The 17,043-nt window shown below is 34.3% G+C and overlaps 1 protein-coding gene across 4 annotated transcripts in view; it reads left to right on the top strand.

Annotated features, from left to right (window-relative positions):
* The window catches only part of LOC136413866 (lachesin-like), a 201,549-nt gene that overhangs the window by 120,702 nt on the left and 63,804 nt on the right, over window positions 1-17,043 (top strand). For 2 of the 4 annotated variants that reach the window (XM_066397608.1, XM_066397607.1), the window contains exon 2: window positions 2,612-3,018. The exons of the other annotated variants lie outside the window; for them this stretch is intronic. In XM_066397608.1, the coding sequence (XP_066253705.1) occupies window positions 2,919-3,018 (100 nt within the window). In that variant the 5' untranslated portion in view covers window positions 2,612-2,918. The remainder of the gene's footprint in view (window positions 1-2,611; window positions 3,019-17,043) is intronic. 4 annotated transcript variants of the gene reach the window in all.

The following is a 17,043-nucleotide window of genomic DNA, read 5'->3' as shown; positions in this document are numbered from 1 at the left end:
TCACCTCCCGTGTGGACGGGGTGTAGTTAACTTTTTAATTTCAAATTGCAACTCCCTTTTTTTACAATTTCGGATAATACGGCTAAAATGAAGAAAAAAATGTCCGAAACATTTTTTGAATTCATGCTATAAAACAGTGTAATTAACGAAATTCAATTTCTCTTTTGTTTATGATTTACCGATAGGTTTTATGGTACCTGCTTTAAAATTAATGAAAGTGTGAATTTTTGTATAGCGTTTATTTGAAGTAAATGCTCGAAATGATGTCCTTGAAATTCAATGCACTTATTCATCCGTGTTTTAGAGGGCTCTTCACATCTACGAAGAGCGTCCTCTGGATTGTTGGTATAAGTGTTTATAATTCGCAGAATCGTATCCTCACATGTCATTAGTATTTCTTCATAAATTTGATCTTTGAGCTATTCCCATTAAAAAAAAATCGGATAAGTGAGATCTGGAGATTTCGCAGGCCAATTCACCGGAGCAGATCTGCCGATATATGGACCGTTAAAATTAAATTAAAAACTTATCGTGCCACCGCAAAATAATGAACTAGACAACCGTCATGTTGAAATCACATGTTCTGACAGTTTTAAGTTTAACTCCAACAGTAATATGGGCAGTTCATTTTCCGAAATATTCCGGTACATTTCACCACTCAAGTTGCCTTGAATTGTGTGAGGGTCGATAAGTTTACTGCCAATGATTCCACACCATACATTGACAGTTCAAGGACGCTGGTCCTCAATTTGCCGAAGACAATACGAATTTTCAACATTCCAATAATGCATATTATGCCTATTAACTGTACCATGGTTTGTAAAGGATGGTTATTCAGAGAATAATACGCTATAGAAAAAAAAAGGTATTTCGTTCTATTTGTCCAGGTGACCACTTACAAAAGTTTAAACGCTTTTGAAAATCTACCTCATGGAGCTCTTGGTATAAAGACATATGATAAAAATGAAACTTGTGCATCCTCAGCATTGTCCTTATACTCATATGAGAAATTCGTGATAATCCTGATATTTTTCTTGTATTCACTTGAGGATTAAAAGCCACAGCGCCTAGGACTCCTAGGTTGATATTCTCAGCAGAGGCCGGATTGTGGAATCAAAGTCTCCTCATATATCAACAAACTCATTGTTAAGATTCTTAAGATTCATTCAAAGAAAACTTGGCTAGTGGTTCAAAGAGAAGGAAATTATTTATAAGGAAAATATGTTTGTACGTAGCTCTGGCTAACTGGAGTGAGATAAAAGTACTTTTCAATTAACAAACATTCGTTAACAAACCCACATTTCATTGAAAAGTTGCTTTTCTAATTTTTTACAAATAAAACGACAATTGCCTTAATTGAAACGGGTGCCTAAGCTGAAGTAACTCAGGGCGCAACATGAAAAATATAATTATGTTCAAATTGTTGCCTTTTTCTTTTGATTTCTTCATCGCAGAGGGAAAGTTAAAAAAATATGGATGATACACATTGGAAAAGGTTATTTTGGGTAATGGATCATGTTAAATGTTATATTAACGTACCTCGGTTCGCTGCAGAATTCTACCCGTTCCATAAAATAATGCATTTCGTTATTAATAATATAAATAGCTATTTTGTCAGGATTTTTCAAGTCCCTTAAATTTTAGAAACAATTGATATTTCGAATAAAGGTGTGAAAATCGGAAAGGGATATAATTTCACTCTGCATGACCGATTGGCTTCAGTGCAAACTTAATTTGTAAAAAAATTCAGGTCACTTTCGACGGTGAAAACGCCCTTTTTTCAGGGTTTCAGTTAAGATTATTAATATTTTAGTGTCCATTTTATGAAAAATTCGTTGAAGAGCAGCTTAAAATACTGAAATTCACGCGATGTCATTTTTACTTTATGTCATTCAAAGAGTTTCTCAAACTTTTCGTCTATGTTTATGCCTGAAGTGGATTTGTGTCGTCTTAAAGGTCTATTGGTAATATTTTCAGGGGGAAAATATTATTAAAAATTACGATGAAATACTATTGATTGTGTACCATGGGCTCGTCTCTAATTTATTATTCTTTATTACAGAGGCACGAGTACTTTTAAACGAATATTTTTAGTGAAATAATTTTTATTCTTTAATTTTCAACGTTAACTGACATAAGACTCGTAAAATTTACCATTTCACGAATGCAAAACATGACTTTAATAATTGAAAATTTAGCAACTACGTGCATATTTCTACCTACACCTTGCATAAGGGCAGTTACAAAAAGAGTTATTATCATTTCTGATTAAATTACACTGGAACAAATTCTATTTGAGCTCGGCATACATACTCCCAACTTCGGATGGATTAGGATGCAAAGGCAAAACAAATTAAAGTGAAACCTCGTTTTTGTGGCTCTCTCGCTAATGGTTTAAGCACAAGTCTGGAATGTTGGAAATTACTTTAGTTTTCAAAGTCCCCGCAAAAAATGATGAGTTTATTACCGTCGGCATTGTCCACTTTTATAAAATTAGGTATTTTCATGTTCACAAAAAATCTTAAAATTTTATACGAGAAACTATTTGAAACCAAACATATGAAATTTTTCTTTCATACTTAATACAAATAACACTGAACTATTGTTTCAGGTCCCTTTATCGTCCAACAATGAACAGCTCTCCTCATTGAGACTTTCAGATGATCCCAAATAGGACAACCGTGAAATCTACTCTCACGTCAATGTGTGGGGATTACTGTCCACATTACTGGATGCATTCCATCCGATTTGAATCGAATATCCAGGAAATAATTATTTCAATCAGTAATTGTTTATGAAACAATAACGCTGTGTGAATAATAAGTCTCTTTATTTTTTCCATATGCACAATGCAACAACTGGGATTAGTGGTTCGGGAAAATGGAAAACTTGAATAGGATTTAGTGAATTTAACTTTGATGGACACCATGGAAATTCGCGTGAATACAGTGTCTCTGTCGATTATTGTTTTTTTGCTCAGTGGATTCATGGCAGAGAATGGGGCCAAACGTATAAAAGGTGAGTCTATTAGTTTCATTTTTCTATCAACTGAAATTGTGAAATGTAGCGAATCACTATTTTCATATTTGAAATTCCTAGAAACATTCCTATTCTAAAAGAAAATGTTGTGTATCATGAACTTTAAGGTTATAACTGCATTTATTTAAAAAGAAAATTAGTATTGACCCTTAAATTCAATCCCATCTGGTCCTCTTTCAATAAGGCTTAGCATCTCCGTGTGATAAAATGAACATACGGCCATCTATTAAATCAAATGTTAAACGAACTATTTTTAGTTAATGTTGGCACTGTGGTCACTCCATCGAGATTGATGACCTTCAAATGATTCTTCGAACTTTAGAGTTTTACGTTACCCAAATATCTGTTATTATTAGTTTCGAAAGTAATATTTACAAAATTTTCTGTTCTCAGATCATATTCTGATGACCTGAATGAAATTGCCTTTTCCGACATTTGGAAATAGATTTTTAAAGTGGGCTGCTCTATATCTTCTCGTAGACTTGAAAACTACATATTATATGATATACTTGATATATTTTCATACATTTGTTTTTGAATTTCAGAGATCTGAGTAGCTACTTCATTCCCTATTTTCAATTTATATGTTATTGAGAATATTTTTGATAACACGATGATATAACTATCTCCAACCGTTTTGAAATTTTAGAGCCTTGCAAGATTGGTTTTTAAAGAATTTTCGGGAATTTTAATTTTCCAACGAGTGCGCGGTAAAATTGCTTTGCCGCATAGATTTGCGAACTAAAAGTAGGATTGTTTAGCAGTAACGTTTTACCGGACGAAAAATAATGTGGTATGTCAGGCTAAAAAATGTCTGAGCACAATCAGACAACTGACATGCATGCGGGAAAACTTTTACCTAACGTGTGAATGTAAGCTTTTTTTATCACACGCTAATATTTAATTTAACTGTGCTTTTAATGGCAACATGCTCTCGTAGAAAAATTACGAGGTCATTCATTAGGTATCGAGATAAATCGATTAGTTAAAAAAATGGTTTTATGAATCAATACAAAAGTTTTAGGTCTTCAAGTTGGCATTCTTGTAATGACTTCTGATCAGCTGATTAATAAGATTATGTAAACATAACCTATAAATCAATCAATTCAATATGTCAAGCCCAATTGAAAATTATTCCGCGGAAGCACAACGTGCTGCTATTAGATTTTTAATCGCAGAAGGTGTTAGAGGTAGTGAAATTCATGTAAAGATGTTAAAAGTGATAATGTGAGAACATGATGACAGAATGAGAACAATTGTTTAAATCTTTTAAATATTTATAATTTAGTTAAACAGTATAAAAATGGCGGCGAAAGTGTCGTTGATGAGCAACGAAGTGCACGACTGGTCGAAGTTGCAACTATTTCCCTTGAATGTTGCATTGACGTGACAATTCGTAACAACAGGCGAATCATTGTTGAAATGATTGCCGAAAAAGTGCCCGCTAGTGTTGAAACTGTCCCTAACATCATGCAGAATAAACTGCAATACAAGAAAACCTGTGCAAGATGGGTTCCAAGACAATTTACGGATACCCACAAAGAAACGAGGTTTCAATTTAGGAAGCAGTTGAAAACCTGATGTTTGACGAAGAAAAAAGCTTTTTTTTTTTAAGTATTGTAACTTGCGATGAGACGCGGATACACCACTATGCACCGGAATCGAAGAAACAAAGCCTTAAGTGAGAACACAACACAGTTCTCTAACGCGGAAAAAATTCAAGTCGCAGCCATTAATAGGTAAAGTGATGCTTACACTTTTCTGGGACTCACAAGGCCCTATTTTATACGATTGTCTGGAAGACCAACGAACAATTAAAAGCCAATATTACACTGATATGTTGAAAAACAAATTAAAGCCTGCTATTCGCACTAAACGTCGTGGACTTTTGACAAAAGGTGTGAATGTGTTTCACAATAATTCAATGCCGCATATAGCACAGATCACTTAAAGATGCATTTAAAAACTGTGCTAGGAGATTTTTCCGCACCCTCCTTACAGTCCAGATCTTGCCCTTTCAGATTTCTATATGTTTTGTCCTGTTAAGCCGTCTCTACCTGAAAAAAAAATACGGCTCCTACGAAGAAGTCAAGATTGAGGTGCAAATATGACTCCGACAGCAACCAAATAGATTTTATGTCAATAGCATTAGAAAATGAAAGGAACAATGGAACAATAGTATCAGTGTTAGGGGGATTATGTTGAAAAATAGCCAAACTATTGTATTGCTTGAATAAATAGTTTTGCAGCTATATCAATTTGTCTCGTTACTTCTTGAATAACCCTCATATGTACTACTAGCGAACGTAGTACCTTTATCGCATTGGATTGCTGCATTTGCAATCACTATTCGCACTTGTTAGATAAATAACTATTTTGCTAATTTGCCTTTTAGGTGCCAAAAAGTCGATCTTCCTAAATTGATCACCCTACGTATTTTCATAGTTTTGGTTATCTTTAAGTTTCAGAGCACCAAAAATTTACGTTCCTGACATAGTTTGCTGAAATTTTTTTTTCTTTGCGCTTTTTAATGGACCACCCTACAAATCGATTTTTTAAAATTGATTACCCTGCATGTATGCACGTGGAAATTACATATCGCAAGGATTATTGGAGATATTCACGAACCCTTGACTAAATTTAACCGTTTTAAATTTCAGAGTGCCAAATAAGAGCATTTCTAATAGAATTTTTTCGAACTTAAAGTTTTACTACTTTGCTACTCAAGGGTAGGTGAGTCGACTTTTTTAAATTGACCATTCTGTTATTTTTATACAGGGTGTCTCTAAAAAGTCTATACAATATTCTATCTCAGATTCCTAAGACCAAAACATCAGGATTTAACCTAATTCATCTTAGTGCAAATGTGGATGGTTTCCAAAATACAGGATGTCAAGGTGAACATGAAAAAAAGCAAAAAAAATTACTTCGTTTGTAATGTTACTATTTGAACAAAATGTCGCATCGGGGAGTTATTAGGGGTGATAAATCAGAATTCGTTTACATTTTCGATGCACATTGTAGAGGTCGCTGTTAACGTTAGGTGAACTCTCTTTAGAGGGGTATAAGTTTTTTATCACCCTATATAAAATTTATTTATGGTTAAATTTGTGTTTTCGTACATGTTTTGTGAAAAGAAGATATCTTGGTACAAGTCCCTACGGGCATTCCTTCTTGAGATATTTGAAGTTTAAAGTTTACAGCATGTCTTGAGAAATAACTTTAAAGTATACAATATTTATTAGTACAGTACAGCAAAATAAATAATAAAAAATTGTTATAGCCAAATAAAAACGCGAAGTTTTAAAAAAAGTGATACAAATTAATGATGAGTTGAATGGTTTGATTTTTTTCTTTTGAATTATATGAACAAATAGGTACTTTTAATTTTCAAGACATTCAGTGAATTTTAAACTTCAAATACCCCAAGAAGTAATGCCTATAGGGACTTGTACCAAGACACCTTTTTGCATAAAACATATAGGAAATTTAGTTATAAGTAAATTTTATACCGAGTAATAAAAAAGTTGTGCCCCTTTAAAAAGAGTTCAGCTAGCGCCGACAGCGCCTTTTACAATGTGCGTCGAAAATGTAAACGGATTCTGATTTTTCGTCCTTAAAAACTCCCCGATGCGATATTTTGTTCAGATAGTAACATTACAAACGAAGTTATTATTATTTTTGCTTTTTTTTAATTTTCACTTTGACATCCTGTATTTTGGAAACCGTGCAATTTTAAATTAAGGTAAATTAGGTTAAATTGTCATGTTTTCGCCTCAGAAATCTGTGGTAAAATTTTGAAGAGACTTTTTCGAGACACCCTGTATTTGAATGAAAAAATTAAATGTTCTAATATGATTTGCCAGAATTTAATATTTTGAGATCTTGTAAAATTATCCATATTTGAATATAACACCCTCAATTTACAAAAGCATGACAAATTTTGTAGCGGAGAGTTGGATACCTTCGGGTTTCAATGTTTTGGAGGTTTCCCAGGTTAGTTCAGATTAGCAGAGAGTGATATAAGAGCAGAGATTTGCGATTTCTCAGTTTTGCAAAGGTCCAAATAATGAAAGACTCTGACTTTTTGAATGTTCGTGCGGTTTACAATGTCAAAGAAATCCGACAATTGCGGATATCTTATCCATACCAGGAAGTCACGTCTCACTAGGTAAAGTTGGATTACCCCTGGAACAAAAACCAAAGCTATGAGTGCAATATCAAATCCAGAAGTGTTATTGAGTTTTCTTTATGAGCAGAATGCACATATTTTCTAAGGTACTGGAAGACTGGTCGAAGAAAGGAATAATTCCAGTGAAAAGTAAACTATTAATTTAATCACTCCTAGTCAGTACCCTCGTTGCAACTTAATGAGAAAAAAAACGTCTAAAGGAAGTATTTAAGTCCCCATGGATCTGTCTATGCCTCGCTAAATACCGTTTTTCGCTTTGAACAATTCAGCAGTATACTTGGAAAAGTTCTGACTCCATTTATGGCAAATGGGTATCATTACAGTTAACAATGATCTATCTTTCAGACCTAATCTACGCACATGACAAAGACACCCCCGCACTATTTCTCTTTCAAATTGAACCACATTTTCCAGGAAGATGTTTGTCTTAGATTAGTTTTTCAGGCAGGTTTGCGAGAATAATAATCCCGGCTCCTTCCTTCCCACATGTTTGCGGAAAGCGTAAAATTTCGAGGCGTGTTATTCTTTGACAGTGTAAAAACAGGCCGCTTTATGAGCCATATTCATTAGCATGTAATTATTTGAGAGTGATGGCGGTGATGGATTAAGTCATTCTTTGTTCATTAAGAAGCGATGAGCTTGGATAAGTTGGATAAGGAGTAGGAATATTTCCAAGTGCCTACTAATTTAGACGGAGGCATAAATCAATGGGTTGACGGGTATCAAGGTTTATAATGATTTCTGAAGGGGGAGTCTCGAAGAATAGATTACGCGATATTGTATGGATCTTGACTGTTATTTAAATTCTCGGTCCAAAGACATAAACCGAAGATATGACATTTCTTTATGCTGGTAATGTTACCAGAGGTTAGAATGAATAAGCGTTTAGAGCCTATTCAGGATGTCTGTTTCTAGAACTCAACCAGGAGGATCTCGCTAACCATAAAAGACACGAGGTCGGTGAAATTGGGCCAAAGTTGCGCAGTTCTTTTTACACCTTCAAAATTCACAGGAATTTTTCAAATTTAAAAACTACATGTTGTTGGCCTCCAAATTGAGCAACTTTGTTTCCGTTTGTTTCCCCACTGTTAAACTTCAGAAACGGACACGCTGTATAGAGTTCACTAAAACTGCAAATCGGAAACTTGAACAACTATGTCACAAGTTAAGCCTGTACTTCATATGTTTTCCGAGATCTCTACATGGGGTTATAGGTCTCGTTACAACTAAACTTTCGCTCTCTATGATGTTGTGTTGAATGGAAGAAGTATTCCTTTTGTCTTCGGGATTCGTCTCAGAGGCAGAATTTAACCCATTTCACATCTATGATAGATTACCCTTAAGAGTTTTCAAATGACGTTCTACAGCTTCTATCAAGGGCTCAATTAGCATAAACTCCAAGAAATACTCTTAGCGTTTCCTTTTCATTTACAGGGCTAAAAAGAGAAGGAGTAAGGGGAAGGAAAGTTGTTTATCATTAAGAACATATTAATTATTAGGTTGCCCCACTTTAGGTCCCTTTACAACGTCTTTGTTGCCTTTTCAGCTCCGGTATTCGCATCACGGTTTTAGGCCTCCTTTAAGAAACCCGGCATCAAGATTATAATTTCCAGCGGTAACTTATTAGGGTCAGCAGAAACCGAGGCGAAACATAGACGAAAACCGTTTATCCCATTGGCCTGGATCCAGATTCGCATCTCGGGCTAATTTATCAATTAATAATCTAATTTCTACTGCGGCGTTTTCAAGACTTCAGTAACGAAACAAAAGAAAAGCGTGGAGAGCAAAAATGAGCTAATTCGCAGGTAACTTATTTAGACTTTCGTAAATAGGGAAATTTGGAATTAGCACAATCTGAGTCTAATTAATCACTGTTTGACCTTTAATGAAGATTGATAATTTGAGAGTAAGTGAATTTGATTAGATGGAAGCGTGGGGAATAATTGTATGCTTTGAGCATCCAACAGCAAACGATGAAGCTTGCATCCATGTATCCAGTATATACACTTTTGATTAGTTTTGTACTCGCATACTACTTATCTGGATTTACGAACATCCGTGAAGAAGAAAACACATGGCTTTTTGCCTATTTTCCAGTAGTATACTATGAGATCATTCAAATTTCATATCTAGACAGCTGTGGGATTTTACACAAGAGAAGTAGAAGATAAAAAGTAGGTCGTAGCTTGATCATATGCCGCAAAACGACCTTGAAATTAATTTTTGATAAAGGAGCCGAGTGAGGTTATGTTGCTTTATTTACTTTTATTGACGTACGTTCTTTTTTTCAACAAATTTCACAGCTGACTAAATATGAAATTTAAGTTATCTCTCTGTATAATAATATCATCCAACTAACTTTATTGTCGGAAATTACAGAAATTCATTCACAAGGCAAACGGACTTTACGGCAGCCGCCCCACGCAAATGGCTGTACATTTTTTGCTGTTATACAACATTACACACTTCGTCAGACAAGAGGCAAGGGCGTCCCATGTTATCAAAATTCTGACGAAAATCTGGTATCTATATTTCATATACAGGCGTTATATATCCCATTATGGGTAGAGATACTCGAAAATATTTTGAGGACCAATTGTCAATTTGGTTTGATGGAGCGCATTATGTAGTGTGATTTTATTGCTTTTACTACTTCCGGTTACATCGGAAGCCAATGTTCGCTTCCTTACTTCAAATGGAACACTCTGTATATTTTTACATTGTTAGATCCCACACGCTAAAATGATTAAACAATTATTAGGTCTCCCTATTCTTTAGACCTTACGTTTAAATCCTATATGCAATTCTTGGATGCGGAGAGCTTAGAAGCGCACCTGTCATTTCGTTTACACTCTCCTAATATTAGTAAAATGTCTACGGAATAATTAACCATTCTTAATCAAATTTTAAAGTTTTAATATTGAGTAATAATACGAGGGTGTATCAAATATGAACCGGAATTTTTTTTTTAATGTATTAGGAGATCCAAAAATGAAAGGTATATGTTATTTTTCTGCATAATCTCCTGATTTAAAAATATATTTTTCTCATCGTATTAGAAGTTTCTTAATGCCGTTATCGTAGAAAGAAGTGCAGTATATTTGTAATCTATTGCACACGAAGCCCTCAACAGCTGCATCATAATATCGAATCTTTCTCCTTCTAGTGTCGCTTTCAGCGGGCCAAATATGTGATAATCACATGGAGATAAGTCCGGACTGTAGGGAAGGCGTTCCAATGTTTTCCAGTGAATTTCTTCCAATTTTTCCCTAGTTAGGTTGGCTATGTGAGGACGGGCATTGTCATGAAGCAGAATCACGTTTCTGATCGAAAATTATCGTCTTTTCTGGCGATGTGGACCTTCGTCTCAGCCAGTAGCTGACAATAGAAGGCTGTGTTAATTATGCGACGTTCATGGAGAAAGTAAATGTACCTTTAAAATCCCAAAAGACTGTCAAGAGGAACTTTTTAACTGAGAGGCGTGTTTTGGCTTTGACAGGTGTAATTTTATCCTTACTCCTCCGCTCCGTACTCCCTTGCTTTGATTCTGGCGTGTAGCGGTGAACCCAGATCTTATCGCAAGTGGCAGCATGCTGCAAAAAATCATTTCCCTTAGCTTGAAAACGTTCAAACAGGCGTCGACAAATGTCAAGACGCTGTTGTTTCTGTTTATTAGTCAGAAGGCGAAGCATCGAGCTGGCCGAAATTTTCTGAAACCATAGTTCATCTGTAATGATGAATTGGACACTCCTATGGTTTATACCTACTTCACTTGCAGCATGGGCAATGGTCAATCCTCGAAAAGGCGGAAGTAATATTGTGATGCGTTACACTGGTCCGAGGGCGGCGAGCATGGGGTTCGTTCTCAACTGTTTCTTGTCCTTTCAGAAATTTCTTATGCCTTTTGTACACTTGGGTTTTCTTTACACGGGTCTGTTCGAATTGTGCTTTAAGTCTTTGAAGGATTTCCGCTGGTTTTACCACTTCATTATATAAAACATTTTATAACAATGCGTGACACAATCTGAGGGTGTACACTCATGATGATGTTGATTAAAAACGCGGCCTTCTGAGACTAAGCAGAGTGGGCGTGGTCTTATGATATCCCTACCTATTTCCCCTAGGTGCACGAACTCCTTACCGATGCTCTACTAGCTTGATTCACCCTCGTAATTTCGATCGTAATTTGAAATATCTTTGGTAGCTTTGCAAGCAGTATGACTGGATTTTGGCAAAATAGCGTAGTCAGTAGTAGTAGTATTTATTTGTTTGATCATTACCACGTAAATCGAATTTTATTTTGAATAATAAATAAAACAGTTCTGGAAGGTTTAAGTGGATGCTCCTTTGAAAATTAGTGTTTACTTACGCTACGTTATTGAAATTTTATCAAATTTTATTTAAGGATGATTATAGTTAATCATTCCACAGACATGTTACTAGTATTAGGAGAGTATAAACCAAATTACAGGCGTGTTTCTGAGCTCTACGCCGCCAAATACCTAGAAAGATCACCAAAATCATATATGGCGTTTAAACGTATAGAGCAACGTCTTCGACATTACAATTCTTTCAAACTACCAAAACAGAAAAGTTCTGCAAAAATGAGAATAATATTATCAATATTTTGGCGGCGGTTGCAGAAAATCCTCACGTATCTTCTAGACAATTAAGTAGGGAAAGTGGTATAAGTCGAGCTTGAATATCAGGGATCTTAAGTGGAAATAAAATGCATCCGTACCATATTATTTTAAATCAAGAACTGAGTGAAAACGATTTTATAAAGAGGGTGAATTTTTGTTACCGGATTCAAGGAAAATTAGCTCAGGATGACGCATTTCTATTAAAAATCCAATTTTCAGACGGAGCTACATTTAACAATATTGGAGCTATGAATCGTCATAATATGCATTACTGACGTACAGGAAATTTTAGATGGATGCAGACTGTATGATTCCAACGTCGTTGGTCGTTAAATATGTGATGTGCTATAATCGGTGATTATTTAGTTGGACGACACTTTTATGGTGCAATGCCTAATAGCAATATATACACATATTTCTTAATGAATACTCTTCCAACATTATTGGAAAATAAATACTTTTCTGGCAGTACATTAGGTTATGAGGATGCAATAAGATGGTGCATCACCATATTACGCTAGGTCTTCTCGTAATGCGTTAGATATTTTGTATCTCAACACATGGATAGGAAGGGGAAGTTTGACTTATTGGCCACCATATTCACCTGACATTACCCCCCTCGATTTTTTTTTATGGGGGTTTATTAGAAAAACAGTCTCTTCAAGGAAATCTACAACCAAATAAGTTTTGAAACAAAGAATTCGGGAAGCTTGTACTATCGTTCCATCTCAAATGTTACCAAATAAGTGACGCTTATTCCATAATAAAATAAAGAAATGTTTAGCAGTTAATGGAAATAATTGTGAATATTTATTGCAGTAAATATTCCATTACTAAACATAAATTGCTTAAATTTGATATTGCTTTTTGGATGCCCTGTATAGTATTTACAAAAATTTTTCTGTCAGCCTAATCTATCACGTATCGTTAGCATTTACATAAAATTTCATAAAATTAGCTATTGAGATAGTCAAAAATTTGGCCTTTTGCAGAAATGATGTTTTAACAAAATGTACAAAAAAGAGTGTAAACAAAGTTACACACGTGTTTTTGAGCTCTGCGCAGCCAAAAATCGCATGCAGTATTTAAACGTAAGGTATAGGAATAGGGAGATCTAATAATTATTTAACATCTTTAATGTACAGAATCTAAAAATACGAAAATATACGGGGTGTTCCATTTAAAATAAGGAAATTGACATTGACTTCCGGTGTAACCGGAAGTAGTAAAAACAGCAAAGTCCCACCACATAATGCGTTTTATCAAACTCAATTTGTCCCCTAAATATTTTCGAGAATCTCTAACTATAACGAAGATGTCATCTTGCAACAGAGTTACTGAAACACCTTGAATGTGTATAGACTCCAGAATTAACAAGAATGGTAGAGTAAGAATATCAGGTATCAAAAATCTTCATAAATCCATAAAAAATGCTTCGAACACCATTGCAAGCACTCCAAAAAATCAGTTGTTCAAATGTCAATTTATTATCAATAGAAAAAACTAAAAATTTATTCTTTGTTAAGCGACTAAGAAAGTCTCCATTCAACTTTATCAGGTCCAGATCATAACCAAAACACTTTATGGTAGTTTGCGAGACGTTAAAAACCAGATCTTTAAATTGTCACCATTGTCCAATTATAATCAAGGGCGAATTAATCCTAGCAATCACCTCATTTTCACTGAATGGCCTTCACAAAATCGTTCCATCTTTCGCGAATAGTTCAGTTATTTCAGAAATGCAGAGAAAAGCCAAATCGCTGATTTGCAACAAGAAGAGTAACATTCTTGAAAACATTAAAAATCACCTTGTCGCTATTCGATTCAACACCTCTAAAATTCACACTCTATAATCTACGGGAGAAACAACACTGGATCCATTTGTTTAAACTACCCCTGGATTCATATGACCGCAATTTGATTAAAAGAATTTTGTGGTTAAGGCAGTCCAAACCTTTTGATATATCACAAAAACTGCTGCTGAGACCTCTCTGCTGTTCGCTCTCAAATGAAGCCTCTTTAGAGTAGAGAAAATACCATCAGCAGTCTCGAATATCTCCTTTGAAACCTAACTGGTTATTTGATGGTTCATTACACTTTTGGAGAAATGATATCATTCTTCTTTTTGAGATCGTTGAAGTTATTATGGACAGTCTATAATTACAGACAGTTTCCTTATTATCATCCTTAAAAATAACAATTATTGCTATTTCCAAGAACCGGAAAAGTACCAGCCACAAAAAGAATTTTAGCTTAGAATTTCTAGCTTTTCCGTCGAAGCAGGTAAAATAAATACGAAGTAGGTAATAAAACTACAAAATGGAAATTTGCAAGCAAATCTGCTTTGCGGTTATTCCATTGATTGCAGTTGATTATTACAGATAGATAGAGAATGAAATTGAGCATAAGCAGCTACAAAACAAACCAGATAATTGAAGAACTTGAACAAAAAATGCTAGTTGGATTTGAAATCTGATTTAAAGTAAAGATCTGGAATAAATGGATAACAAACTTATCCATTTTTCGACAGAGTGACTGGAAAATCAGTTTCTGCGGGTATGTAAGTTACGTATTTCTCTTCAGTGACCTTTTTCTATTTAAATTTTAAGTCAACATTATTGCATCATTATTATAGTCAGATGTGATTATGATGCATTACTAAGTCAAGTCAAGCATTCTTAAGCTTTTTCTGTTTATAATCTAGTATTTGATACAAATAAACTGACTCGATGAAACTCTAGGTACTTTTCCTCCATTCTTTTTAGTTTTTTTATTATATTTTTGTTTATCTATGTCTTGTTCGCTTAAGCTTGCTTGCGTTGCTAGGGTTTTCATGTTACTGAATTTTCCAGCTCCTTACAGCATTCATGTAAATGATTTTATGTTTTACCTCTTTATAGTTTTTTTGTTTGTTGTTACTTTATGGCCTATCTTCCTCCGGTCCAAATATCTGGCTTCATGTTCACCTTGTTCTTATATTCCGTATCTTCAACAAAATAAAATTGGGAATTTTTGACAAGAACCTCCAATTCTTACTTTATTACTATCGCTTGTACCGCTTTAGGCGATTCAGCTTTTTGCTGTCCTTGCCTCCACAACTGATATTGGTGTAATATTTTTTGTCGTATGGACCATTTTCTTTTCTTTCAACGGCAGAAACAAGACAGTTATTTATCCAAAATATTCATTTCTCTTTTCTTCCTTAGTAGCTTTTGGCATTGGAACTGATTGTTACAAAAGAGCGCTTCAACTTAACCTTTGGAAAAAATTGATAAAAATTTTGGACACAGTTTGAATGGAAGAATTGATATTATTGTTCCACAGTGTTTTTCAGTTCGTCTGTATCAACTGGATGACGGAAAAAAGCGTAAAGCAACTTCTTTTCCAGAAATCTGTGCAGAAATCTCATCTAACACTGTAAAAGCAACAATACAAAAATAGTATCCATGTCTGGTGCCGGAATACTCTCTCTGCAGGCATAACTTCATTTGGTCCTCTCAACTCACTACCTCCTCCTCTCCGTCTGAGTATCTTTGGCTGCAAAAAATGTCCCTCCATAATGTACTTCCTTACCCAATGTCAATATCCTATTATATATGATATGATAATTACATATTATTAAAGTAAGCGACGAAGCTGTTATCAATTGGAATAAAATTTTGCGAATGTATTGCATAGTTGTGAAAACCTACGAAAGTTAGTTCTAGTATACAATTTGTCCTTTCGCCAATAAAATATGATATATGTATATATACAGTATATTTCACCACACTAGCGATATGAAGGAGTATGTTTCCGCGTATCTTCATTTATAGTATGCAAAAAACGAAGTGAACATAGTGGAGATCAGTTGCCGTACTGTGTGAGCTCTGTGATGTTGCCGACTTGCTTTATTAAAAAAATTTAATACACATCATTGTCGATATCATATTTGCGATTTTTTTTTGAGTTTATAGAATCATATTTTCTTCACTTGCTTTCGAAACTTAGAATAATTTTATCTTCCGCGTATTGTTAGAACAGCGAATAAATATAAAGGGTGCGCATTTCACCTCCCGTCTTCTATAGCTCGGTTATCATTAAAAGTAGGATTTTGGTATTATAATATATACTTTACATCTTCTAGGAAAATATTTCTAATTACACAGGGTATCCCAAAAAGGGCAATGATACCGAACTATTTTTTTTAATGAAGCACCCTATAGTTTTTTCACATTTAATTGCTTTCTATGATTATCTACATGTTCCTAGAATTTTGTTGACGTCAGTTAGATTCTACCAGCGAAAAAAATTACATTTGCACCTCTGGTTTGAAAAATTAGTAAAAAATAGAAATAATGTCTATTTAAAGAAACCACTCAAGATGCTTATTAAGCATGGTTTAATAGTTTTATTAAAGAAGTTTCGATGATCAATATTGTACAGGGTGTCCAAGATTTAGCATCAAATTTCTCAAACTTTAAAGTCTTTTATTTTTCTTTTTTAAATTGGGACCTCTGTGTATGTTTTAATCTAGTCCGATGCAGAATTAAAAAATAAACATCTTTCTGATTACGTGTCTATCGCAATTCCTAACAAATCAAAAGTTATTTACCGAAAACCATTCCAATAGTAATTAACTGAATAAAATACTAAAGTGGCTATGACAAAAGAATTATTGAAATAATTTATTTTATAATTACAATTATCTTACGACTATTACAAATCTAAGGTATGCGTTCGAAATATGTTCCATTGTCTTGAACACACAAATTAAGACGATTACGGAAAGGTCTTGTAACTCTTCTTAACATATCGGGTGTGATGCGTTGAAGTGTATTTATAATCCTTTCCTGCGTGTTTTCTGGCGTAGTTTGAGGTTCACTATAGTAATTAATAATTAATAATTCATCATAATTTGAAATTTGTTCAAAGCCACTTTAGACTATTTTATGTTGCGGAAGATTACAAAACCTTTCCATAATCGTCACAATTTGTGTTCTCAAGAGAACGCACACTTTAGATTTGTAATAGTTGTGAGATAATTGTAATTATAAAATAAGTTCTATGAATAATTCTTTTATCATAGCCACTTTGGTTTTCGGCGAATAACTTTCGACATGTTAGGAATTACGACAAACATGTAATTAGACACATGTTTGTTTTTGAATTCTGCATCAAATTAGATTA

This window comes from Euwallacea similis, chromosome 15 (genome assembly GCF_039881205.1).
Source record: "Euwallacea similis isolate ESF13 chromosome 15, ESF131.1, whole genome shotgun sequence".
Taxonomy (NCBI): Eukaryota; Metazoa; Arthropoda; class Insecta; order Coleoptera; family Curculionidae; genus Euwallacea; species Euwallacea similis.
The sequence above is the reverse complement of the archived record's forward strand: the minus strand, read 5'-3'. Positions and strand labels throughout refer to the sequence as shown.